Source organism: Prionailurus bengalensis, chromosome C2 (assembly GCF_016509475.1).
Source record: "Prionailurus bengalensis isolate Pbe53 chromosome C2, Fcat_Pben_1.1_paternal_pri, whole genome shotgun sequence".
In the NCBI taxonomy this organism is placed as follows: domain Eukaryota; kingdom Metazoa; phylum Chordata; class Mammalia; order Carnivora; family Felidae; genus Prionailurus; species Prionailurus bengalensis.
In genome coordinates, this window is record NC_057350.1 from 25,661,030 (window position 1) to 25,688,564 (window position 27,535).

Genomic DNA, 27,535 nt, shown 5'->3' on the forward strand with positions numbered 1-27,535 from the left:
GCATAGCCAAGTCCATCATTAACTAATTGCACCAATCACTATATGTGGTGTTCAACAAGCTACCTAGTCTTTATTTTTTTAATTTTAGACTAACATACATATCTGAGAGAACAATCATGAGAATTAAAAGAGAGATAACACCGATAACACTGCACTGTCTCAATTCATGACTGATGCAAAGTTAGATTCCTTCTCCCTTTCCCTTTCTGAGTTAAACAGGAAAAAAAAAAGAGTTGCAATACTTTTTTTAGAAATATTTCAAAAACTAAACTAAGGTTAAAACAAGATCATTGTACCTGGTAATGTTCATTTAATCTGATCTTTTATTTGACTAAAAGAACTCCATTTCCAAAGCTTTCTTATTATTGGAAACTGTATCGAATTACTTTAATCAATCCTCAAAGAATCATACTAAGGTAAGGAAGTGGGAACATCTTATATTCCCTTTTTTACTGGATCCATGAGTCCCCAGTCATCCATTCCATTTGTGCCTCTCATACAGTGAGATGCTATCGATTTATAGAGGGAACGAGGCAATTACACTTGAAAACCACAGTTTCCAAGCAGTAATTTATTATGAATATGCCTTTCAGGGATGTTAAGTTTATTCTCATCTTTATGTGCCTGGAAGACAGAATTTGAGAAAAATCAACAAATGCATGCATCATATACCTGGCATTAGTGCTATTATAAATTCTGCCAAAGAGAATTTTTGTATGATAGCGAGTACAAAGTCCATGAGGATTATGTCCTATTGTTCAACTGACTTTGTTGCCAATTACTGTAAAGTTTTATTAACCCATTTGGAACACTGGAGGAGGGAGATGGGAACCGGGATTGAATTCCACTGATTGATTTCTTGGCTATAGCCAAGAGGGGCTGTTCTGGGCGATTGTTCAAATGCTTGAAGGATTTCTAGAATATAGCTTGTTCTAGTCTTTTGTTGCTTACTACGTAGGCAATGATTGCAGAAAAACAAAAGTTTCACTATTTTGGACTTTCTCAGTTTCATACAAAATGCAATCTTGCTCCAATACTACTATGTGGAGGGGATTGGGGATTGGAAGAAAAGAATTGGCTGATTTAGTAAAGAACATGAAATTGGGTCAAGAGAAGCTAAGGTAGAATTACACTCTTCAGTTGAATTGCCCAAGGACTAAGACACAGGGACTTTATCCAACACCAAATGGAACTTTAAGTATTTTTCTTTCTCTGCATTTGAGAAAACAGCATGTATATTGCTAAGCACACTGCTAAAACATCCCTTTGCATATGACACCAGAACTGTTAAAGTATTTTGCCACTGTAATTTTATTTGGATTGACCGGCCATGGTCTTGCTAAAAAGATGAAATTAGTTATATCGAAGTTGATAAGAATTTCTGTAAGGGGATATCTATTTTGCCAATACAGTGTAGAGAAATAAACTTAGTCTCTAAAGGCAGGCATACATGGATTCAGACTCCACTTTCCCTGCTAAGTATGTTATAAGGGCCTTGGGCTGAACTTGTCTCAAACAGTTTTGTCCACCAAGAATTATTATCTCCATTTAAGTAACAGGAAAAATAAAAATCCAAGATTTCCAAAACATGATTTAAAAATTATTATCTTGTAGGTAACACTCCTTGTAACTGGTTTGAAAAACAAAATAAATGGATTTCTGTCTTCTTATCCTCTACCTGCCTAGTACAGGGCCTGCACAAAGTAAGCACAGGAGATTCCTCACCACAAATCACTGAAAATTGTTGTGGCTTTGGATCATTCTGGAGTTATCACATTCAGTTTATACTGAATCCTTCATGGTACAAATATAAATGAACAATTAAAACCTTCCATTTGCAGAATCCTAAATAATACTAATTAATAGGTAGGTTCTTACAAAATGCCAAAAGAAAAATAGTATGCCAATGATAAAATACCATATAGATATGAAAATGCATGCACACCTTTTTTGCCCACTCAAGATAAGAGTAATTAATATTCAGGTAATTTGTTCACCTTCTAGTAAACAGAGCCAATTATTATTCTCTCTGTGCACATTTCTTTAAATATAGTTATTTAACTCCTTTCCTAGAAATTCCCTATTGAGAAGTACAGTACAGACTTCTTAGAAGAGAAATACCAGAGCAAAATATTGTGAAATGAAATGGCAAACAAAGTAGTACACAAATTGAAGAACTCTAGTTTTAAGAATGGAAGGTCATTTTTAAAAACTGGCTAATTTCTGTGAAAGTTAATGTTGTAGTGAATCGTTTTGTTGGAAATTATCATCATATATGTGTATACAAGGAGATGAAAGACAGAACACAAGGTAAAAATACAATCTGATAAAATCTCCAAATGTTCCATCCTTATGTAACAATTATATTTATATTTTCTATATCGGTTTTGATATGAAGAACTTCTCTTTCTTCATGGACAAAGGCAGCTGAAAGGTGCTTGTGAAACAGAGTCTGGGAAAATAGAGTACAACCCAAACTAGAGTACCTAATATTTCCACCTTCATATCAAAATACTTCAAATTAGAATCATTTTCTAATCCCCCCAGGGGTTCCTCTTATAATTACTGTGGTGACTAATGACCGTGAATAATTCAATGGGCCACTCCAAAAGTGTCCTTTTTTCCACCTCTCCAGTCAGGAGCACATCTAGTCACCAAAATTCATCTATTCCACTTGAAAAATAGCAATTGTACTCTCCTCTACCAGGGCAAAGTTCCTACCCTTATCCACTAGTAGGAGCTCGTCAGAGTTCCAATCCTTAACCACTTTCACCTTGACCATAAAAACAGCTTCTCAGTTGGCCTCCTTACTCTACTTGATTTTCCACTTGGTCCCAGGGTTGCCTTAATGACACATGGACTAACTATACCACACATATGCAAAAAATTTCAGAAAAAATATTTCCGTCATTTAACAAAAAATTAAAGAAAACTCTTTTAGACTTGACACCAAACTCCCTTCCTGCCATGGCCTTCACAAATATCGAGATAAGTTTAGACTTACCTGTGTTCCATATATTGATGTGTTTTGTCACATCACCATGTATGCATTCCATATTTCCCTCTCCCTGGTACATTTCTAAGAATCCTTTAAAACCTAGTTTATATGAAGATGTTTTCAGTTTCTGACTCAAAAGGAAAATAATTGCCTAACCCTTGGTGCTCCCGTTGCACTTTTTTATACCTCTTTAAAAAAAAAAAAAGTTAATGAATTAGTTTTTCACTAAAGTCCAAGCTTCATGAGAATAGAGGCTATGTCTTAGTCATCCTTTTATCTCCATTCCTTAAAAATTTTTGACCTAAATAAATAAACAATAAATACTTGTGTAGTGAATAAATGATCATTAATAAGATCAAAAGATCCCAATTGTTACCACTTGCAAGTGTGGCTTTGATGCTCAATCTATAGAGTTCAGTAAGCCACAGACAGACATGTGAATCATCATGAAGTTCCCATGAGAAGCATTAGGACAGACAAAATTATACATCTTCTTAGCTGTATTCCTCAATTGTTCCTTTAAATGCTAAATACTTAGACCTATTAACTACTGTTAAAATTATATATAGATTTCCTAGAATAATGCTTTTTTGTTATTTAGCAAGCATTTATGGAATACTATCAATGCTATGCCTTTCTTAGATTAGGGATTCAATGACTAAGGACTCTTATATAAGTATCTCATATATATCAACAGTTGTAATATGCTTTTGGGCTTATTCAATACCATGTTTACCATTTTTTATTCCCTTAAATGGGGGTGCTCTGTCCTTTACAATGGCTGTGATCTTTATCGTGTCCTGTTTTAGATGTTAGGTGATCGATCCATGAATTTCCCACTGGTTTATATTCATTTTAATTAGAGCCAATTACAAAAGTCTAATTTAGTTGAATATATCCCCAGCAATACTGTCCATAAATGTCCCAAATTAGGTATTACCTTAGTAGATTAATTGACACATGCACTTTCATTTTCCCAATTAATTTTGTGGAACACAAGGAGAAATTTCAGAATCAAATATATTTTTAAAACCCAGCAGATGGCAGTGCAGTGCAGAATATTCCATTTTTAAGGATCGCACTTAATTTTTCCAAGTTAATTTCTAGAAGTAAAATGTGTTTCTTGATCCATGCCTGCATGTAGGCATATGGAAGAGGAGCAGGTGAAGCACAAGACAGGCTGAGGAGAGCAAATGGATCGGATTCTGGTCAGAGAATGGTATAGAATTCTTCAGGGCAATGTTTGTATCTTTCCCACTAAGAATCTCTGACTCAAGCAGCAAAGAAATACTGAATGGAAATAGCGATTGGGTTTATTCATTGCTCAATGTAGCCATGTACTGGGAATTTTAAGTGTTTTATTCTACTATAAAATGGCCATCACCAACAAATTTTGTTCTGCAGAATGTAAACGTTACTTCAGCCCCCATATTTTCAAATAATAAGTTTATAAGTAAATGAAGTGGTTACTGGATACTGCAGATAATGTGAAAAACATTCCAACAAATTGCCCCGCAGAACACGTATAAACAATCGTAGGAGGTGTAATCATTAGGAGCTAAATGTCCAAACTATAGTATTAATTTATCAAGGTTAAAATCAAGAAATTAAACATTCATATTCAACATCTATGAAGGAATATATATCTTCTTTTCCAAATTTAAAATTTTAAGCTTCTTTTACAAATGACTAATTAATTAAATGAAATGAATATTTACTTTGGAAATTGAAATACATGCTCTGAGTAAAGACCTAAATGACAAAAAATACGTAATAAATATCCAAACGTTGTACATATGGTTGGCAATTAAATGTACTATGCAAGAAATTTACAAATTCAATCTTTTTTTTTCTAAAGGAAATGTCTCAATAGAATGCCTGCCTGGTTCTAGTCCTTGTGCTGATGGTCTAAAGTGCATAGCAAATGATTTATTTTGTGATGGAGAAATTAACTGTCCAGATGGCTCTGATGAAGACAATGACACTTGTGGTAAGTAATGTCCCCCACATTTTCTCACCCCACTGCTTTTTCATCCTCCCTCACTGTGTACACACAAACACATATCCCTCAGATACCAGAAACTACTGGAGAAAGAGATATTCCAATACACATGATTATAATTTAATACAAAATCTAAAAAAATAATTATATTAATATTTTTCTAATCTATTTTATGCAATATTAGACACTGATTAAGTGGAATTCTATTTGATGTTTATGGATACAATGCTGTGATTAATGTTTGTCATAAATGAGGGAAGAGAATGTCATTGTTTCTCATCCTTTAATAAACTACTCCAAACTATTATGAATTTGAATGCACTTTCATGTTTTTTTAGCATTACACCATAATATCAATCTTTTTTGTGTGTGTGATTTCAATGGCTTCTAACTCAGTAATTGCTGCTCCTTAATTTTGATTGTTGCTTTTATTTGATCTTTGACATGGAGACAAGAAAAAATGTACTTGAGTTGTAGTTCTATGAATAATAGAAACAGTTATGAATAAGATCTTGTATTATGAATAAAACATCCATGTTTTATTTGTAAACTTTGGCATCTGTTTTAAGTGTTATTATTATTACTATTATTATTATTATACACTTAAGTAGTACTTACTATATGCCAAGCATGACTCTAAGTGATTTAAACATATTTACTTTTTGACTTATTTCATTTGATAGTTGTGCAGCATATATATGAAAGATTATCACATAACTACAAATATAGATTGATAAGCAAGGTGAAGAATTATAGGAACAATTCTAATTTATAATTTTTTCTTAAACAATTAAACAGAAAGCATGAATTGAACACATCTGTGGTGTGGTTTATAATCAGTCTTAAAATTGACCATGAGCATAATTAGTTCCTGAAATGTACAAAGGTTGTAGTTACAACTTTCTACACTTGCTCTTCTTTTATTTGTTGCATTTTGTGCTTCTTGTATGACATTAATTGAAGATGAGTCCTCCAAAAACAACCAAAGCTTAAAAAGTTACCTATCCACTCGGCACTCACTTTAAAAGACAGGCAGTTGGTCTGTTTTCCAGGAGCGACTCAAAAAAAAGGCAACTTGACTAAAGAGGCTTCTACTAAGCAATCCCAATTCAAATGTTCTTTGATAAAATTCAAACCTTCAAAGTTTAACTACATACTTTGAAGTGCACTCAGAGCATATTGGAAGAAAGTGCAGGCTACAGAATATTTTTTAATCTATTTTATATAACTAAGTTACTCAAAGAAGAAGAAAGCAACATTCTTTTTTTGCTATGGTTTCCAGGCAGTTTCCAAAAGCTTTTCAGGGAGAATATGATACAAGTGTGCCATCATGAGGTAACAAAGGTGATGTTTCTTAATATTTCAAAAAGATTAATGAATGCCAAAGTTAGACACATAGCTTTAAGCCTATATAATGATAATTGATAAACTTAAGTAGAGGGAAATATGTAAGATGAGTTCAATAATCAGAAAATGTACTACACCTATTATTATTTGGTCTTCAATGTCATGGAGTTAATAATGTTCATGGTAAAGTAATGTCAGTGCATCTCCAAAAATAACCGTGGAAGTATCATGTTAGTGTAACAATTTGTCCTAAAATAAGTTACAAGGTCATGAATTCTTTTTCCAAGTCACTATAAATTAATGGCATGAGCCTTGGCATTAGAACTGAATTAATTCTTTAAATTTGCCTTAAGTACATATCAGACTGCATTTTTAGTTTTCAACGTCATGGAGGTTTTGTGTTAAGTGAACTTTAGTATCAACAGACCATCCATGTCACTAACTTTCTTAAGTCTCTAGATGCTCATTTTTCATTTTTATTGGCTCTCTTCGCTATTTGATTTTTAAAATTAGCATTATATTTATCTTGGAAAACAAATTTAAAGCCTTTGTGGAATAAATGTGGACTAATCAATCAGTTAATCTATCCTTATCCAGCTAGGATTCAGGCCTATAAGTTGTTTTGTTCATCATTCATCCTTAATGATGGTGAGCCCAAAAACCTAGTGCACTTCACCTCAGCACCAACCTGATCATCTAATAGCATAATTTCTATGTGAAAGCTTGTGTCCATCAATCTACATTCCCAAAAAATTAATTTAAGAGAATTCTCTCTCTATGAAATTGACCCTTGTGCACTCTCTCTTTCTTTTTTCTCCAGCTGTGAGCTCTAATTCTAGTATGTGTTATTAATAGAGTCACATTAATGTTGACTTCCTCACATAGCTTCCTTTTTTAGTCTTTAGTTATTTAGGTCTTATGCAACTTATAGCTGACTGTAGCTGAACCAAGAGTTTTTAAAATTGTTTTTCTCTTCTGATTAGAATGGCATCAGCAGGAAAGTTCGCTTTTTAGCTGACCTATGAGAAGGAAAGATGCTGACTCACAGCCTTTAGACCAATGTTCAGACCTATTTGGAAGTTGTCAACCGTCTCTATAGATTGTTTGCATGCCTCTGTATGTGTGCACAATAGACCTCGGTGGATGGGCATAGATCATGTTTGTTTTATATATCCTGGAGAGTTCAGTGCCCTATGCAAGCGCACAACTAGTAAATATTCAGCCAGCAGAGGGAGCTCTCAGGAGGTTCTGAGAGCATAACTTTTAGGAATCCCCTCCCATTACAGGCACCTTTCAGAGAGCTCAGTAAATGCCTGATATTATTTGACAGGCTCATTTATCTCCCACTCAGGATTTTTTTTTTTCATGCTGCACCGTAAAGCACTATGCAGTCTAAAAAGTCATAATCCTGAACGCCAGTTATCATACTTATCCATGGCTGGGTTAGATCTATTTTGCTGAAAGGCTATCCCCCTTCATTGTCTTGTGTAATATTAGGTTCTCCAGAAACGTCCTGAAATTAAATGAAAGAATGTATGAGAAGGCCCCTAGAACGAGTCGACACCTTGAAATAATAATATTTTGGCATTCTGAACATTTCTATTATAAGTACCTCAATACTATCGTGTTTTGGGGTTTTTTTTTTAATGCTTTCAGAATATGCTTCTTAAGAATACTCTTAACAGTCACATGCAAGAATTCATCAATGACCCTTTAGACCAGAACTGGATGTGCAGATTGCCCATTCCTACTGAAAGTCAGCAAATTCATAGCACACTGGAAAAATTGATCATATTTCTAAGGATAGGCTAAGTACTATGGTAAACAATCTTCGCAATTTAAGATAGTAACAGTTTATTTATCACATCCTGATCCAAGGGGCTGCCCTCTGTGTAGACATCCAGGAAACCAGCTCCTTTCTCATCCCCTCTGTCTCTTGTCCTCCCCTGGATCCTTTGCAACCCACTGACAGACAAGGAAGACTGTCTCAGAAGATCTTTTTAGGAATCACCTCTGGAAATAAACATAATGACTTCCGCAACAGTTTCATGGCCAGGATCTGTCACATGGCCCATTATTGGAAGTGCAGCCTAGTGATGGACCCAGAAGGGACTGAAAAAGGGTGTGACAAACCTACAACTATCCTGCCACCAGGGACATAACTCAGGTTGTTGGAAAACTTTGAATTTTGTTGTACAACACAGAGCCGCTGATCCACCTCCCAAAAGTGTAGTGAATGGGTATGCAGAAGTGAAGAATTCCTAAAATGTTTCCAGATTTGTGAGTTGGTTTTATAAATTCTTAAGCCAGAAGGAAAATTCCCTTTTCCTTCTATCTTTTTTGCTTCTTTCTATTTGTCATAGAATTCTATTGCAATGTGCCCTATTTTAATTTTAAGAACAGTGAAAATGATGGAATTTTTAAAAAAAATCTTATTTCTTCTTTTATTTACAGTTCTGCACACACATGCCCCCCCTTTTAAGTTCAAAGAGTAAATGATAACATCACCATAGCTGTATATATTGAGGTATCAGGTAGTATACCCCTGTATGCTCAGGAGTAAGAATGCCTGGCTTTGAATTGTCACTAATAATCTGGGAAAACTTTTGCCAGTTACTTAACCCCTCTGTGCCTCACTTTTCCCACCCATAACTTTGTAAGGTTGTTGTGAAGATCACATTAATACATACATAACACCTTTACAATAGTGGCTGGCACATAGTAAATACTCCACCAATTATAGCAGTTACATTTTAGGACTGTCAAGATTGATTGCTCATCAAATATAAACTATTTAAAATAACAGTGGACTTGCTTGCACTGCCTGTAATCTTGAAGTCCATATGCTTTTTTGACAAAGTGATTGGAAGGCTCCATATATCACCTAAAATATAAGCAGGCACTATTTTCACTTTTCTAGTCATTGAAGCTAAGGGATTAATTGTCCCATTTATTTGGCATGGTTTGCAGAGAGTTGAGGGTGAATGAGAGGTTTCCTTTTACAACTAGAAAATTACTTAAATCTGCATTAAATAATCAGATATTTTGCTGTTTATTTTCAAATCATACAAATTATCCTTAATCATCTTTATTTGCTCCAGTAAGAATTACACATAAGGAGATTCAGTTATCTCAACAAGTCACAGTACTCTGCATTTCCTTTCCCAGATCTCCGAAGATTTTTCAGTGCTTAATGCTTCTATCTTAGATTATCTTTTCTGTTCTCCAAGTTTGTTGCTTATTTGTTGTTTTGTTTTTTGTCTTCAGCTGGGAGTCAGGTTATCAAGTTATAATCCAATGCAATTAATTCCTAGCTCATTGTTTTTAAACAGACTGAGTCTTACAATTTACAATTTTACACTCTTACAATCATAAAGTGATTTCTTATGCTTTAAAAAAAAATACCAAAAATAGCAAAAAGCCAACCAAAAGCAAGAGAGTTCTGCCAAGATTTCTATATGCTGTTTAATTTGTCAATTTTTTCCTTTGTCCATATAAAATATTTGTTGTCCTATAATAGCTTGTATTTAATTACTTGACAGAAATGTTGTATAATGTTACAATGAGGTTTTCCATCCATTAGCTTATTCTAAGTCTCACGTTCTAAGAGCAGAAATTTAATTTTAGTAATTTTTTTAAATCTCCCTATCCTCCATTCTTCTGGCCTATAAGGAATTAACAACCTACCAAGAGAAAAAGGACACATTCTAGGAGTAATTATTTTAAAATGTAGTATCAAGAGTATTAAGTAAAAAGTATATAGAAAATAATCTAAGAAAAATTAAAGATTGTGAAAAAATGCTTTTATTTTTTAACACATAGTATGCATTGTAACTGTAAAGGGAACACAAAAGTTAGTGAGGTACGGTTCCTGGTTTATGCCTTAAGTAAGATTTTAAACTAGCTGGAAATGATTCAGACATAAGTTAAAGACAACTAATAACACGAGACATCAAAGAGAGTATATGAAGTAAATATGCTACAAGAATTAAAAGAGGAAAATGAGTGGTCATGAAACGCAGAAGACATATTCAGGAATATTGAATGACAATATTGAGATAGCAAATTCATACAAAAGAAGCAAGAAGTTTAAAAGATGGGTGGAATAGATCAGATGAATGGAATTTGCTACAGGCCACTGGCACCACATATATCATTTGCCTGGCCATATTGTGATCATTTTCAGGAGGACATAACACAGAATGCATATATTTAAAATTCACCCTTACTCCAATTTAATGAGGAAAATAAGACCAAAAAATAGTAGTTATTTGTCTAAATTAGGAGTTTATAATTCAAATATATTTATTTCCTTAAAAATATGAAAAAATAGGGACACCTGCGTGGCTCAGTTGGTGTCCTACTTGGGCTCAGGTCATGATCTTGCAGTTTGGGAGTTCGAGTCCCGCATCAGGATCTGTGCTAACAGAAAATGAAGCCTGCTTCGGATTCTGTGTCTCTCCTCTCTCTGCCTCTCCCATGCACTGCTCTGTCTCTATCTCTCAATAATAAATAAACATTAAATAAATTTTTTGAAAGGTACTCACTTTAAAAAAAATGTGACAAATACTAAAAATGCAGTTTAGGTATGGGCATTTAGAAGTAAAATGCTTTTCTAAAGGAATCTATGGTGAGTTATGAGCAAGTATATGAAAATTGGCAATAGATTTTAAACATGAGATCTGATCTACTCCTATTGGATCATTTCAGTCATACAGATTCAGTCATAACTGTTCTGTGAAGGGTTCATTAGCCCATTTGAATCCCATTTCACTTGATAAAACTTTCCAGGACTGTTTTTTTTGTCTAACACGACTTCTCATTTTTTTCCACAGCCACAGCTTGTGATGGCAGGTTTTTGTTGACTGGAACTTCTGGGTCCTTCCAGGCTGTTCATTACCCAAAACCTTCTAAATCAAGTGTTGTTTGCCAGTGGATTATACGGTAATATATCATTTTCTATTCCCTGTTGTTAAGTCATAAAGTCTTTCCCTGATACAATAAGTCTTACCACCTATTGTAGTCTATTTTTTAACAATCATTTTCACTGGCTATGAAGCAGTCTTCCCAACTGATAACCTGTCCTAGAAGTTTCTCTCTCATTCTTCAAAAAGTTTCTCTCTCATTCTTCTATCCTATGGGTAATTCTGTCTAATTAATGGGGCCATCGTAGGATTCTGTGGCAAACTTTCCGCCCCTTATGATTGGCACAAATCAAGGGTTGCCAAAGTGAACAGCACACATTTATATCTATATACTGCAATATATAATATTTCCCATTACTTGCATCCTGGCCACCAGGGATTCTTTTCTCATTATGCCAGCATCTATATGAAAATGTCCTCTGATGTGATTTAGTCATGGCAGATTAAGAGTTGGGGACACCCTCTATATACATCCTCCTAGACAATAGTAGCTAGATCTTGAATAACACTAAGATCAGTTAGCATGTCAAATACATGATATTGACCTCCAAGCTCTTAATTCAATCCACTGATTCAATCATTATGATGATCCAAATAACTAAACTGCTGAAGACTGATTGACCTTAATGTTTATCTAAGCATTTTGTACACAGGAGCAGTATCTGATGTTCCTCCCAGATTCCAAAGGAAAATAATCTGTACTCAAATAAATAAAAGCAAAGCTGAAATAAACTCATTATAACTTTTTAAGTTCAGTTTAAATAAGTTAATGAGCAATATAAATTTTTAAAAAATCATCTTAAGCCACTGATCATTTTTCTCCACAGAGCATGAAGAATAAACGTTCTCTGGAATTCACTTTGATAAATGACATTCTAGTTAGTTCATTTCTCTTAACAGCTGGGTAGGACTGTGGTTTTCCGATCCAACTTACTGTATAATAGTTTTAATCATTGTGATGACTCACTAGAAAACTAGGAGAATCAACATTACAACTGATTAAAGAAGGTTATAAGGCAATGCCAAACACATTCTTGCCAACCATGTATGATAGAAAATGGTTCCATAAAGATTCACAGTGTTGTTTCCTAGTGTAGACATACCCCAGAGATAAGATGGGATATGAAGGGAAATTCGTATTTCCCTTCAAATTCATGAAGGGAAGAAGAACATTCTGTTCTCTTTAAATAATTTCTATTTTGGAGTTCAGCCACATGTAAGATATGTTTTCATGCTCTAGACAACATGTTACTTGTATGCCAAAGATAAGATTTTGTATTCAAAATGACAGCTCACTTGTCAAGTGAAGAATTAACCAATTTGGGGGATATTTTTTCTAATAGAATCAGATCAAATTTAAAAAGAAGCATTTATAAATGGCTATTAGCATTGATTACAAGTAAAATGAAAAATATTCTATTCCTTACTTAAAATGTCAGCAGAAAGGTTTAGAAAAATCTTAAATTACTTTCTCTGAAAATGGAAAGAACATGAATCCTAAATTATTTCTTCATGCAATCTTTGAAATTTTATTCACACCAAATAAATATAATTTAATTGTTAAATTTAATTGTTAAATGTTTAATAAAACTGGATCACACTTGTAGGAGAGCTTATAAGGAGAACCCAACAAACTTTTGCCATTGTAGTAATATCATTTATGTAACAATCAAACTATGTTAATTAAGGATTTGTATGGTTTTATTCTTTTTTACTTTTTTTTCCATTACTTAATTTTTAAAACCATTTTTAAGAAATACACCATTAGTGCAGCAATGATTTCCAAACCCCAAAGGACCTAAAATGTTACCCTAAACACTGCACTTCAAGATGAAATCATGAATTAATTCATCATATAAACAACCTAAGTATTTTGTTTTTCTTCTTGAAACTGGTTACTACAATGGTGATACATTGTCTTTGATAGTTTGTTTTTCCTAATTATGATCAAAGGGGGTCATAAAGATAATCATGTTTCCTATAAGCTTGAAGACCATTAAATGGTAGAGAAAAGTTTAAGATGCAATTAAACTATATTTTGGGCTAGACCAGCCCATCGTTGGAATTATATTAAAACTACATTTAGCAGAGAATCAAATATGAAGAATATGAGCACTCGAGACAATCTGTATGAATTCAAATCTTCCCTCTACAGATTCAAAATATGTGATCTCTAGCTAATAACTAAATCTCTTTGACCCAAAATTTCTACATCCTTAGAGTTCAACATCTCTAAATTCAGAGGCCAAAGTCATTATTAAATGTAGTAATGAATGTAAAGGGCTTAGCCCCATATTAAATTATCAAAAAAACTGGGCTTTAAAAAAAATTTTTGATACAAAAATACAAAATGCATTAAGTTATATTTAGAAGAATACCCATTCCCTTAAAAATCAAAAGATAACCATGTCTACATGATAAAAAACAGATATTAGATTTTCTAATTAGTCTTCTATCTATAAATGACCAAATTTTTATTGCAAGTTGGCTTTTCTGAGTCAGAAGAAATACTCACTAGTTTCTCTCTTGTACCTTCAACTTTATACATAAAGAAAAGTAAAGGAATCCTGAAAGCAAAATTTCCTAAGGAGCTTCTCTTGTATCTCTCAGCTTTATAGCTTAAAAATAACACATGAAGGAAAATTCATTTTATTCTTCCCTAAAGACATCAAAAGTTCAATTAAAAAACTAGAAATCACTCTGAAGCCTACTTCATTTCTTCTTCCCATGTCTTCTTAAACTTTGACACTGGAGTCCTGAGGTCACACTACCAGGCTCACTCACCCACCTCTAAACTGACCTAACTGAGGCAGAATTTGTATAAATGGCTGCCACCATTTGCAAGATCACATAAGAACTGACAAGATTGCATATATAGAAAATCATAAAAATACACACAATCTGTTAGAACTAATAAAAGAAATCAACAAAGTTGCAGTATACAAAATTCATATAAAAAATCATGTGTGTTTCCATACACTAACAATGAATAGTCCAGAAAAGAAATTAAGGAACAAACCTATTTACAATAGCACCAAAAAGAATAAAGTACCTAGGAATAAACTTAACCAAGGAGGTTAAGGCTTGTACACTGAAAACTACAAAACATAGTTGAAAGAATTTAAAGAAGACACAAATAATGGGAAGACATCTCATGTTCATGGATTGGAAGACTTAATATTGTTAAAATGTAATAATATATTAATGTCCATACTACTGAAAATGATCTATGGATTCAATACAATCTCTATCAAAATCCTAATGCCATATTCTTACAAAAATAGAAAAGAAAGAATTCTAAAATTCATATTAACTCATAAAAGACCCTAAATAACCAAAGCAACCTTGAGAAAAAGAACAAAGCTGGAGGCCTCATACTTCCTGGTTTTAAAATACATTACAAAGCTACAGTAATCAAAACAGCATGGTACTAGCATAAAAACAGGTACATAGACCAATAGAACAGAATAGAGAGCCCAGAAATAAACCCACACCCTATGGTTAAATGATCTTTGTTAGGGGTTCCAGGACTACACAAGGGGAATACAACAGTCTCTTCAACAAACAGTGTTGGTAAAACTGGATATTCACATACAGAAAACTAAAATTGGACCCTATCTTACATCATAGAAAATCAACATAAAATGGATTAAATACCTAAATGTATGACCAGAAATCATAAAATTCCTAGAAGAAAAGATAGGAAATACATCATGCATACACCAGCCACATACCACACATGAATCACACATACAGCACACAAATACACATAATATTCACACAAGACACATACCACGCACACCACATATAAACAACACATATACAACAAACACCACAAATACAACACACATACCTATTGCGTGCATCATACACAAACACCATTTGGAATACCACACATATCACACACATGAGACACACTCAGTACACACATACATACAAACACCATATTCACCCCACACATAAACAACAAATATGCAATCAACACACATACCACAAATCCACCACACCCATATCAACCAAATACCACACAATCATATCTCACATACATAAAAAAAAAATAGTCTTCATAAGATTAGTCATCACAGTGATTTCCTTTAGTTGTGTAGACAACTAAAGCAAAAATAGACAAGTGGCATTATGTCACATTAAAATCATTCCACACAGCAAAGGAAGAAATCAATAGAGTAAAAAGGCAACCTATGGAATGGAAGGTAATGTTTGCAAGCCATATACCTGATAAAGTGGTAATACCCAAAATATATTAGGAACTATTACAACTACATAGCAAAAAAACAAAACCAAACAAAACAAAAACCAAATATCTAATTTAAAAAAATGGACAAAAATCTCAAATAGGTACCTCTCCAAAGAAGACATACAAATAGTCAACAAGCATGTGAAAAGTTGCTCAACATCAACAATCATCAAGGATATGCAAATTAAAATCACAATGATTAAAAAAAACAGAATGTTATAAATTTGGTGAGGAAGTGGAGGAAATAGAACCATGTGCACCGTTGATAGAATGCGAAATGGTGTGGTAACGATGGAAAACAATACAGAGAGGTTCTTCATAATTTTAAAAATAGAACTACTGTACGATCCAGCAATCCCATTTCTGGATATTTATCCAAAAGAGTCAAAATCAAAATCTCTAAGAGATATTTGCAATCCCATGTTCACTCCCACTGCAGCATTATTCACAACAGCCAAGGAGTGGAAACAACCTCAATGTCCATGACTGAGAAATGAATTAAAAAAATGTGGTACATACATACAAGGGAATATTTTTCAGTCATTAAAGGAAGGAAATCCTGTCATATGCAACAACATGGGTGAACTTTGAGGATATCATGTGAAGTGAAATAAGCTTTTCACAGAGGGCCAAATACTGCACAATTCTATTTATATGAAGCATCTAAACTATTCAAATTCATAGAGACAGAAAGTAGAATACTGGTTTCCAGGGACAGAGGGAGGGTGAAATGGGGAATTACTGTTCAATGGTATAGAGTTTCAGTAACACAAAGTGGAAAAAGTCCTAGAGATCTGCTGTACAACATTGTGCTTATTGATAACAGTTCTGTATCATAAGCTTAAAAATTCATTGAGCATCAATCTCATGTTATGTGATTTTTAAATCACAATTAGAAAATACATCCAAATTTTAGAATGCATAAAGAGTTTTGACAACTTGTTAAGAGTGTAGTAACCTTTTTTTTTGCTTAATTTAGTGTAAATCAAGGACTCTCCATTAAACTGAGCTTTGATGACTTTAATACATATTATACAGATGTATTAAATATTTATGAAGGTGTGGGTACAAACAAGATTTTAAGAGGTAAGTTAAAACAAATATACAATCCATTATCAAAATGAAAATATGTAGTAAACTCTTTGAAGTGATGTGTTTTGACTTTGATTTTAAACTGAATATGGACTTGAAATTTAAGTTACTGAAAGGAAAAGGCAAAACTGGTTTTCATTATAAAAATGAACAATTTAGTTCCCTATGTGATCAATCTTCTTAGTAGTAAAATGGTTACTACTTCACATTACCCTCTTCTAACTATTTTTTAAAATAAGATGGAATTTTCCAAAGAAATATAATTGTGTCTTTGGCTACTATGCTTTGTTTGTTTCTCCCCATTAAGCAAAATTCAGACAAACCTCGAAAATCATTGTTCTCATTTTCTCTAACATTGCATTGGTTATAAACTCACAGAATGTCTTCCTATTTTCAACATGCACTCTACTATTCAGTCTTTTGCAAGACTGTTATGAATACAGCGAGTAAAACAATGGCTACCCCAGGATGTAGGCTCATTAAATGATAGGTATAGGTGGTATTGTCCTTTCATAACCATTGTCATTATATACATGGACAGTAATAGAAGCCGAATAGAGGGCGGGGAATTCACTAATATACATGCGCCCACTCTATTCTGTCTGCTCCAACCGTTATATGGGTAGAAAGACAAAAAACTACTCTTGCTTCTATTATTGTGACCAAGCTTTAGCCATTATTAGTGTGGCATGAGCAATACCTGATAGAGCCAAATTTTTAGTTTTATAACTGCTTAATTTATGTGTTTCTTAGAGGAACTTTTTCAATAAAGGGATGCATCTTTTCTTTTTATGAGTATATAGTGTTGTGCAGCTAATAATTAAAAACAAAAATATAGCTTTTTCAAACCATAAATATGTATAATAATTTGAGGTTTTCTAACACTTAGGAGAAAAGATATTTCAATTAACCAATTAATCATTACTAATGCTCATTATACTGAGTGGTATAATATAGATTGATGAATCAATTGATAGAATAATAAATTGATGGATGGACAGAAGGATGGATGGATGGATAGATGGATGAAGAGATCTATAAGTATATAATAGTCGTTCATTTTTGTTTTGTAGCTTCTCTCTGGGAAACCAATCCTGGCACAATTAGGGTCTTTTCCAACCAGGTTACTGCCACCTTCCTTATAGAATCTGATGAAAATGATTATATTGGATTTACTGTGACATATACTGCATTTAATAGCACAGAGCTTAATAGTAAGTATTGTTTATTATTTAGCCTTTGAATTTTAAGATGCTCTAATATTGTAATGGAATTTTAAAAGTAGCAGAATTTAAAGTTTTAGAACAATGTTATAATTTGTTTTATTATGCAGGTTCTTTAATGAGTATCTCATGTATAGCTCTCTCTCCTTGATACTTAGGAAAATTGAGAAATTAGAAAATAGTTCATGTTCTTCAAAAGAATCAAATAATCAATTCCAGAAAAATTACAAAGTTTCATATATGTAGACACACACATATGCATAAAATTAATTCTGAGAATATTCCAGAATATTGACCAATATTCTGGGTAAACCAATAGAGATCAGATGTAAAATTAAAGAATACTAAGAAAAAGAAGCTTGCTTTGCTAAAGGCCTACTGGGATATAGGAAGCATATTAATTTAAGACAGTTGGCAACAAAAAGCTATTTTTTTCAACTAAATGGAATGAAACAGAATGAAGATGAATTAAAAAAGACTATGTGCATGACACTTAATTATAGATATACAAGACTGTATAAGACTAGATTATTTTTGATGCAATCGGTTACAATTAGTCACACTGTGGACTAAATTTGAAGTATTTTCTTCCTCTTTTTTTAATTCACAGATTATGAGAAAATTAACTGTGATTTTGAAGATGGCTTTTGTTTTTGGGTCCAGGATCTAAATGATGATAACGAATGGGAAAGGATTCAGGGAAACACATTTCCTCCTTTTACTGGACCAAATTTCGACCATACTTTTGGCAATTATTCAGGTATAATTCATATTTAATTCAAAATCAAAGGGAAGCTGGTGTTTTCTGCAGTTTAATGTGAACAGCATTAAATTAAAAGTAGTCTTTTCAGATTTTCTTTTTTAAAAAAATCATGGACTAACAAATGTTTTGAAGTGAAAATGGTAATCAAATAGGCCAGCAAATGAGAATATTTCAAAAGATACATTATTTTACCCAGTATATGCATGAAATATGGAAAAGTACACAGAGGCTATTCCAGATAAGACTTAGGTTGTTGGGAGGAGCCAAGGTGGCGGAACAGGATGGAAGCTTTTTGTGTGTCTCGAGTCCATGAAATACAGCCAGACCAACACTAAACCGTCCTACACACCTAGAAAACTGATTGGAGGATTAACACAACAATCTGCACAACCTGAACCACAGAATTCAGCAGGTACGTGGTGTGGAGAGGTGAACTTGGGGACAGAAGCCGGAGGCAGGCAGGGAGCGGCGTTTGCAGGTGAAGAGAGGACGGAGACTGGGGGGAGGGGAGCATACGGGAAAAGCACCCCTCCACAAAAGCAGCTGGAGAGAAAGTGGAAAATTGGAAACAGCCACAGGGACTAAACTAAAAAGGGAGAAAGGAGAAAGGAGAGGGTTTAAATTCCATTAAGACTGTAAACAAGGGGAGCGCAAAGGTTGCAACTCCACAGCTCCATACCTGTAGGTGCTCGGGTGAAAAGGGCGAATCCCCAGGAGCAGAACGGGGTCCAGGGGGTTCTCGGACCACACGGAGAAAAGCAGTTCCATTGCTGGAAGGACATTTGGTGGAGACTGTTGAAGCCACCTGGTGCCAGCAGATCCCAGAAAACGGCCACATTCGCTGGTGCTGGAACAAGGTCTTTAAGGGTGAAGCCTGGTGCCAGATGTGTACTGTGATTTCCCATAATCCCTGAAATGCTGCTGCTACACTATCGCTTGAAGTTTTTCTGGGCGGGCTGGCACCTGGCTGCAGTCTCGAGGAACCGGCAGCAGCAGGGTCCCACAAGGGTTCCTGGGTACAGCTGGCATTCAGCCATAGCTCGGTGAGACCCTCCCGCAGAGGGGCGGAAATGGTCAAAGCCGCAGTCTTTCAGAAGTAAGGGGCCGGGGAAACAGCCGCATCTGAGACAAAACTCGGCAGAGAGGTACGGCCTGGAGCTTGGTCACGAACAGTGAAGAAGCAGGGAGTGGATGAAACCTGAAGACAGAGGATGGGTGCGCGATTGCTGATCCGGGAGAACAGTTCCGACACTAGAGACTGGATACTTGGGTGACACAAGCCTCACCTATCCCGCGCATGCGCATATGCATTTACCAGTGCGGCAACAATCCACCCCAGTAGGCTAGCAGCGCCATCTAGAGGAGAATGGAGCCATTACACTGAGCCCCACCCAACTGGACCAACCACGCTCTTCAAGAACACAAGTCTCACCTCCTACTTAGTTTAAGGACTATAAAGTGCTACATAGTCTGACTTCTAGGGGAAAATGAAGTAATTCCAGTCCTATTTCAATCTGTTAGCAGGTCCTTCTATTCAATTTTCTTTCTTTGTTTTTTTCTTTTTTTTCTCTTTTACACTACTTTTCTTTTTCTTGAATACAGAAAGAGAAAAAATTCATTTTTATTTTCAATTTTTATTAAAAATATTTTGCTTTAATTTTTTAAATGTATTTTTTACTTTTGTGTAAATGTTTTCAAATTCTATCTTACTTCCATCATTTTATTTTAGTCTACTTCAGTGTATTCACCTTTTCAAAATTTCAAACGATTTTCTTTTTTTTACTTTTTCTTTTTTCTCTTTTTCATTTCTTCTCTTTTTCATGATGCAAAGACAAAAACTTCATTTTTACTTTTGATTTCTATTAAAAATATTTTCTTTAATTTTTTTACTATTTTCTTGCCTATGCAATTTTTTTTCAAATTATATTTTACTTCCATCATTTTATTTTAGCCTGCTACAGTGTATTCACTTTTTCAAATTTTCAAACGATTTTTTCTTTTTTCTCTTTTTCATTTCTTTTCTTTTTCTTGAATACAGAAAGAGAAAAATTCATTTTTTATTTTTAATTTTTATTAAAAATATTTTTCTTCAATTTTTTTCTACTATATTCTTTACTTTTGTGTAAATTTTTTCAAATTCTATTTTACTCCCATCATCTCATTTTAGTCTACTTCCGTGTATTCATTTCTTCAAATTCTCAAACAATTTCCTTCCCCCACCTTTTTTTTCTCTAATCTGTCAAACCACTTTCAACACCCAGACCAAAACACACCTAGGATCTAGCATCATTTATTAGATGTGTGTGTCTATGTGTGTTTTTAATTTTTTAATATTAATATTTTTTAATTTTAATTTTTTTAATTTTAATTTTTCTACATCATTAATTCCTTTTCTCCCTTCAAAATGACAAAATGAAGGAATTCACCCCAAAAGAAAGAGCACGCAGAAACGACAGCCAGGGATTTAACCAACACAGATACAAGCAAGATGTCTGAACCAGAATTTAGAATCACAATAATAGGAATACTAGCTAGAGTCAAAAATAGATTAGAATCCCTTTCTGCAGAGATAAAAGAAGTAAAAAATAGAATGAAATAAAAATGCTATAACTGAGCTGCAATCACGGATGGATGCAGAGACGGCAAGGATGGATGAGGCAGAACAGAGAATCAGCGATACAGAGGACAAACTTATAGACAATAATGAAGCAGAAAAAAAGAGGGAGATTAAAGCAAAAGAGCACAATTTAAGAATTAGAGAAATTAGTGACTCATTAAAAAGGAACAACATCAGAATCATAGGGGTCCCAGAAGAGGAAGAGAGAGAAATAGGGGTAGAAGGGGTAGGGGAGCAAATCATAGCAGAAAATTTTCCTAACCTGGGGAAAGACACAGACATCAAAATCCAGGAAGCACAGAGGACCCCCATTAGATTCAACAAAAACCGACCATCAACGAGGCATATCATAGTCAAATTCACAAAATACTCAGGCACAGAGAGAATCATGAAAACAGCAAGGGAAAAAAAGTCCCTAACCTACAAGGGAAGACAGATCAGGTTTGCAGCGGACCTATCCACAGAAACTTGGCAGGCCAGAAAAGAGTGGCAGGGTATATTCAATGTGCTGAATCAGAAAAATATGCAGCCAAGAACTCTTTATCCATCAAGACTGTCATTGAAAATAGAAGGAGAGATAAAAAGTTTCCCAGACAAACAAAAATTAAAGGAGTTTGTGACCACTAAACCAGCCCTGCAAGAAATTTTAAGGGGGACTCTCTGAGGGGAGAAAAGATGAAAGAAAGAAAGAAAGAAAGAAAGAAAGAAAGAAAGAAAGAAAGAAAGAAAGACAGACTAGAAAGGACCAGAGAACACCACCAGAAACTCCAACTCTACAAACAACATAATGGCAATAAATTCATGTTTCAGTACTCACTCTAAACATCAATGGACTAAATGCTCCAATCAAAAGACACAGGGTAGCAGAATGGATAAAGGAACAAGATCCATCTATATGCTGTTTACAAGAGACCTACTTTAGACCTAAAGACACCTTCAGATTGAAAGTAAGGGGATGGAGAACCATCTATCATTCTAATGGTCAACAAAAGTATGGAGTAGCCATACTTATATCAGACAATCTAGACTTTAAAATAAGCACTGTAACAAGAGATGAAGAAGGGCATTATATTATAATTAAGGGGTCTATCCACCAAGAAGACCTAACAATTGTAAACATTTATGTGCCAAATGTGAAAGCACCCAAATATATAAATCAATTAACCACAAACATAAAGAAACTCATTGATAGTGATACCATAATAGTAGGGGACTTCAACACCCCACTCACAGCAATGGACAGATCATCTAATCAAAAAATCAACAAGGAAACAATGGCTTTGAATGCCACACTGGACCAGATGGACTTAACAGATATATTCAGAATATTTCATCCTAAAGCAACAGAATATACATTCTTCTCCAGTGCACATGGAACGTTCTCCAGAATAGACCATATACTGGGACACAAATCAGCCTTAAGTAAGTACAAAAAGATTGAGATCATACCGTTCATATGTTCAGACAACAACGCTATGAAACTCGAAATTAACCACAAGAAAAAATTTAGAAAGGTAACAAAAACTTGGAGACTGAAGAACATCCTACTAAAGAATGAATGGTCTAACCAAGCAGTTAAAGAGGAAATTAAAAAGTATATGGAACTCAATGAAAATAATAACACCACAACCCAAAACCTCTGGGACACAGCAAGGCAGTCATAAGAGGAAAGTATATAGCAATCCGGGGCATCCTAAAGAAGGAAGAAAGATCTCAGATACACAACCAAACTTACATCTTAAGGAGCTAGAAAAAGAACAGCAAATAAAACCCAAAACCAGCAGAAGACAGGAAATAAAAAAGATCAGAGCAGAAATTAATGCTATCAAAACCAAAAAGACAGTAGAACAGATTAATGAAACCAGAAGCTGGTTCTTTCAAAGAATTAACAAAATTGATAAACCACGAGTCAGTTTGATCAAAAAAAAAAAAAAAAAAAAGGAAAGGACCCAAATAAATAAAACCAAGAATGAAAGAGGAGAAATCACAACCAACACAGCATAAATAAAACAATAATAAAAGAATATTATGAGAAATTATATGCCAATAAAATGGGCAATCTGGAAGAAATGGACAAATTCCTAGAAACATATACACTACCAAAACTGAAACAGGAAGAAATAGAAAATTTGAACAGACCCATAACCAGTAAGGAAATCGAATTAGTAATCAAAAATCTCCCAAAAAACAAGAGTCCAGGGCCAGATGGTTTTCCAGGGAAATTCTACCAAACATTTAAGGAACAGTTAACACCTATTCTCTTGAAGCTGTTCCAAAAAATAGAAATGGAAGGAAAACGTCCAAACTCTTTCTATGAAGCCAGCATTACCTTGATTCCAAAATCAGAGACCCCATTAAAAGGAGAACTATAGACCAATTTCCCTGATGAACATGGATGCAAAAATCCTCAACAAGATATTAGCCAACCGGATCCAACATTAAAAAAATTAATCACCACGACCAAGTGGGATTTATACCTAGGATGCAGGGGATTCAATATCTGTAAAACAATTAACGTGATTCATCACATCAATAAAAGAAAAGACAAGAACCACATAATCCTCTCAAAGATGCAGAGAAAGCATTTGACAAAATACAGCATCCTTTCTTGATCAAACATTCACTCTATTCAGATGACACGATACTGTATATGGAAAACCCAAAAGATTCCACCAAAAAACTGCTAGAACTGATTCATGAATTCGGCAAAGTTGCAGGATATAAAATCAACGCACAGAAATAGGTTGCATTCCTATGCACCAACAATGAAGCTACAGAAAGAGAAATCAAGAAATGATTCCATATATAGTTGCACAAAAAACATAAAATACCTAGGAATAAATCTAACCAAAGAGGTGAAAAATCAATACACTGAAAACTGTAGAAAGCTTACGAAAGAAATTGAAGAAGACACAAAAAGATGGAAAAAGATTCCATGCTCCTGGATAAGAAGAACAAATATTGTTAAAATGTCGATACTACCCAAAGCAATCTACATATTCAATGCATCCCTATCAAAATAAAGCCAGCATTCTTCACAGAGCTAGAACAAATAATTCTAAAATTTGTATGGAACCAGAAAAGACCCCGAATAGCCAAAGCGATCTTGAAAAAGAAAACCAAAGCAGGAGGCATCACAATCCCAGACTTCAAGCTATACTACAAAGCTGTAATCATCAAGACAGTATGATACTGGCACAAGAACAGGCAATCAGATCAGTGGAACAGAATAGAGAACCCAGAAATGGACCCACAAACGTATGGCCAACTAATCTTTGACAAAGCAGGAAAGAATATCCAATGGAATAAAGACAGTCCCTTCAGCAAGTGGTGCTGGGAAAACTGGACAGAGACATGCAGAAGAATGAACCTGGACCACTTTCTTACACCATACACAAAAGTAAACTCAAAATGGATGAAAGGCCTCAGTGTAAGACAGGAAGCCATCAAAATCCTCGAGGAGAAAGCAGGCAAAAACCTCTTTCATCTTGGCCGCAGCAACTTCTTACTCAACACGTCTCTAGAGGCAAGGGAAACAAAAGCAAAAATGAACTATTGGGACCTCACCAAAATAAAAAGCTTCTGCACAGCAAAGGAAACCATCAGCAAAACTAAAAGGCAACTGACAGAATGGGAGAAGAATTGCAAATGACATATCAGATAAAGGGTTAGTATCCAAAATCTACAAAGAAATTATCCAATTCAACACCCAAAAAACAAATAATCCAGTGAAGAAATGGGCAAAAGACATGAATAGATGCTTCTCCAAAGAAGACATCCAGATGGCCAACCGACACATGAAAAAATGCTCAACATCACTCATCATCAGGGAAATACAAATCAAAACCACCATGAGATACTACTTTTCACCTGTCAGAATGGCTAACTTTAACAACTCAGGCAACAACAGATGTTGGTGAGGATGCAGAGAAAGAGGATCTCTTTTGCACTGTTGGTGGGAATGCAAGCTGGTGTAGCCACTCTGGAAAACAGTATGGAGGTTCCTTAAAAAACTAAAAATAGAACTACCCTACAACCCAGCAATTGCACTACTAGACATTTATCCACAGGATACAGGTGTGCTGTTCCGAAGGGACACATGCACCTCCATGTTTATAGCAGCACTATCAACAATAGCCGAAGTATGGAAAGAGCCCAAATGTCCATTGATGGATGAATGGATAAAGAAAATGTGGTGTATATATATACAATGGAGTATTACTCGGCAATCAAAAGACTGAAATCTTGCCATTTGCAACTATGTAGATGGAACTGGAGGGTATTATGCTACGTGAAATTAGTCAGGGAAAGACAAAAATCATGACTTAACTCATATGAGGACTTTAAGAGACAAATAGATGAACATAAGGGAAGGAAAACAAAAATAATATAAAAACAGGGAGGGGGACAAAACAGAAGAGACTCATAAATATGGAGAACAAACTGATGGTTACTGGAGGGGTTGTGGGAGGGGATGGGCTAAATGTGTAAGGGGCACTAAGGAATCTACTCCTGAAATCATTGTTGCACTATATGCTAACTAATTTGGATGTAAATTTTAAAAAATAAAAAATAAAAGCAGTTAAAAAAAAAAGACATAGGTTTTTGTCCTAGATTTACCACTAATTATTTACTAACTGGATGCATTGGAGACAATCAACTTTCCTGAACTTTGGTTTACTTTGCCTTTATTTCATTTTCTGATTGTTTATTGCTAGCATATAGAAATACAGTTGAGTTTTGTATATTGTTTTTGGACCCTGCAACTTTGCTGAATTTGTTTACTAACTCTGAAAGTTTTTAAAGACTTTCCTACAATTTTCAGTATACAAGGTCATGCTATCTTAGAATACAGATATAGAGATATATCTCCTTCTTCTGAGGAACTGTGTTAGTCTGCTTAGTCTGTGTAAGCCTCTATGACAGAATACCAAAACCGCTTGGCTTAAACAATAATTGATTTCTGACAGTTTTGGAGATTGGAAGTCTGTGGTCAGGGTGGCGGCATGGACAGGTTCTGATGAGAACACTCTTCCTGGGCCACAGCCACCTGCCCTGACACTGTGTCCTCACACAACAGAGAGAGACAGAGAGTCAGGGAGAGACAGAGACAGAGCACTCTCTCTTATTTCTTCTCATAAGGTCACTAATCCCATCATGAGGGATTCACATTCATGACCAAATTACCCACCTCCAAACACCGTCACAAGATGAGTAGGGTTTCAATATATAAATTGTGGAGACACAAACATCAGTCATAGAAAAAAGACTGTGGAAGAGCTGATTCTAAAGCATGGTCCTGAGAGAAATGGTTGTGATTAGTAAATACCTCTTCATGTGAATATCAGTTGGATTTCAGGTAGAAAGATAACATTGGAGACGATAATAGTTGATGGAGAAGTCCAGAAATCATGGGGAATTATCAGAAGATAAGGAAATCATACTGGGAAGACTGCTCATGAAAACCTTAGAAGCATGTATTTATAATACCAAATTAATCACTGAATGGAGAGTTCAAATCTAGAAGTAATGCATATTTTACAAAGTAAGGAAAATTACAGAAAGGGCAGAATAGCAATTTTGGAATTTAGCTAATTTTCTTAAACAAAATCCATCCAACAATGTGACTTGTCAATAGGTTACGGATGAGAATATGGTTCAACTCCAAAAACACATATTATAATCTGCCTCTAACCTGATAGAACTCTAGGCATTGAACACACAAATCTCATATCACTACTTATCACCATAAAGCCTGTCTGGAACCTCCAAGTCAAAATCTTTCTTTCTGTTAAGCATTTTAAACACCTCTTTTGTTTTTCCTGTTATGTAGTATTATATTTTCTTACTTATTTTTTTCTTTTCACTACAGTATTCTCTTCAGAAATGAGGAACTTGTCTTTTTCATCTTTGAATTCCTAGTGCCTTCTCAGTGCCTGAATCTAATTAACATGTAAAAATATTTGGATATATGAATGAATGTCTTCAACTCTGACTCAATAAGTAATTTCTGAATGAGTTATTGACTGTGAGAAATTGCTTATAACATAAAAATAACCTGGTGACATGTGCATTTAAATATATTATCAATGCCGGGATGCCTGTGTGGCTCAGTCAGCGAAGTATCCAACTTTGGCTCAGGTCATGATCTGATGGTTCCTGAGTTTGAGCCCCACATCAGGAATCTGTGCTGACAGCTCAGAGCCTAGAGCCTGCTTCCCTCTCTCCTTCTCTCTCTGCCCATCCCCTGCTTGCACTGTCTCTCTCTCTCTCTCTCTCTCTCTCTCTCTCTCTGAGAATAAATAAACATTAA

General features: G+C 34.6%; 1 protein-coding gene across 1 annotated transcript in view; it reads left to right on the forward strand.

Moving 5' to 3' along the window:
- The window catches only part of TMPRSS15 (transmembrane serine protease 15), a 122,487-nt gene that overhangs the window by 22,531 nt on the left and 72,421 nt on the right, over positions 1-27,535 (forward strand). The window contains 5 exon segments of the mRNA XM_043593821.1: positions 4,857-4,988; positions 11,183-11,291; positions 16,507-16,613; positions 17,693-17,833; positions 18,453-18,602. Coding sequence (XP_043449756.1) covers positions 4,857-4,988; positions 11,183-11,291; positions 16,507-16,613; positions 17,693-17,833; positions 18,453-18,602 — 639 coding nt within the window.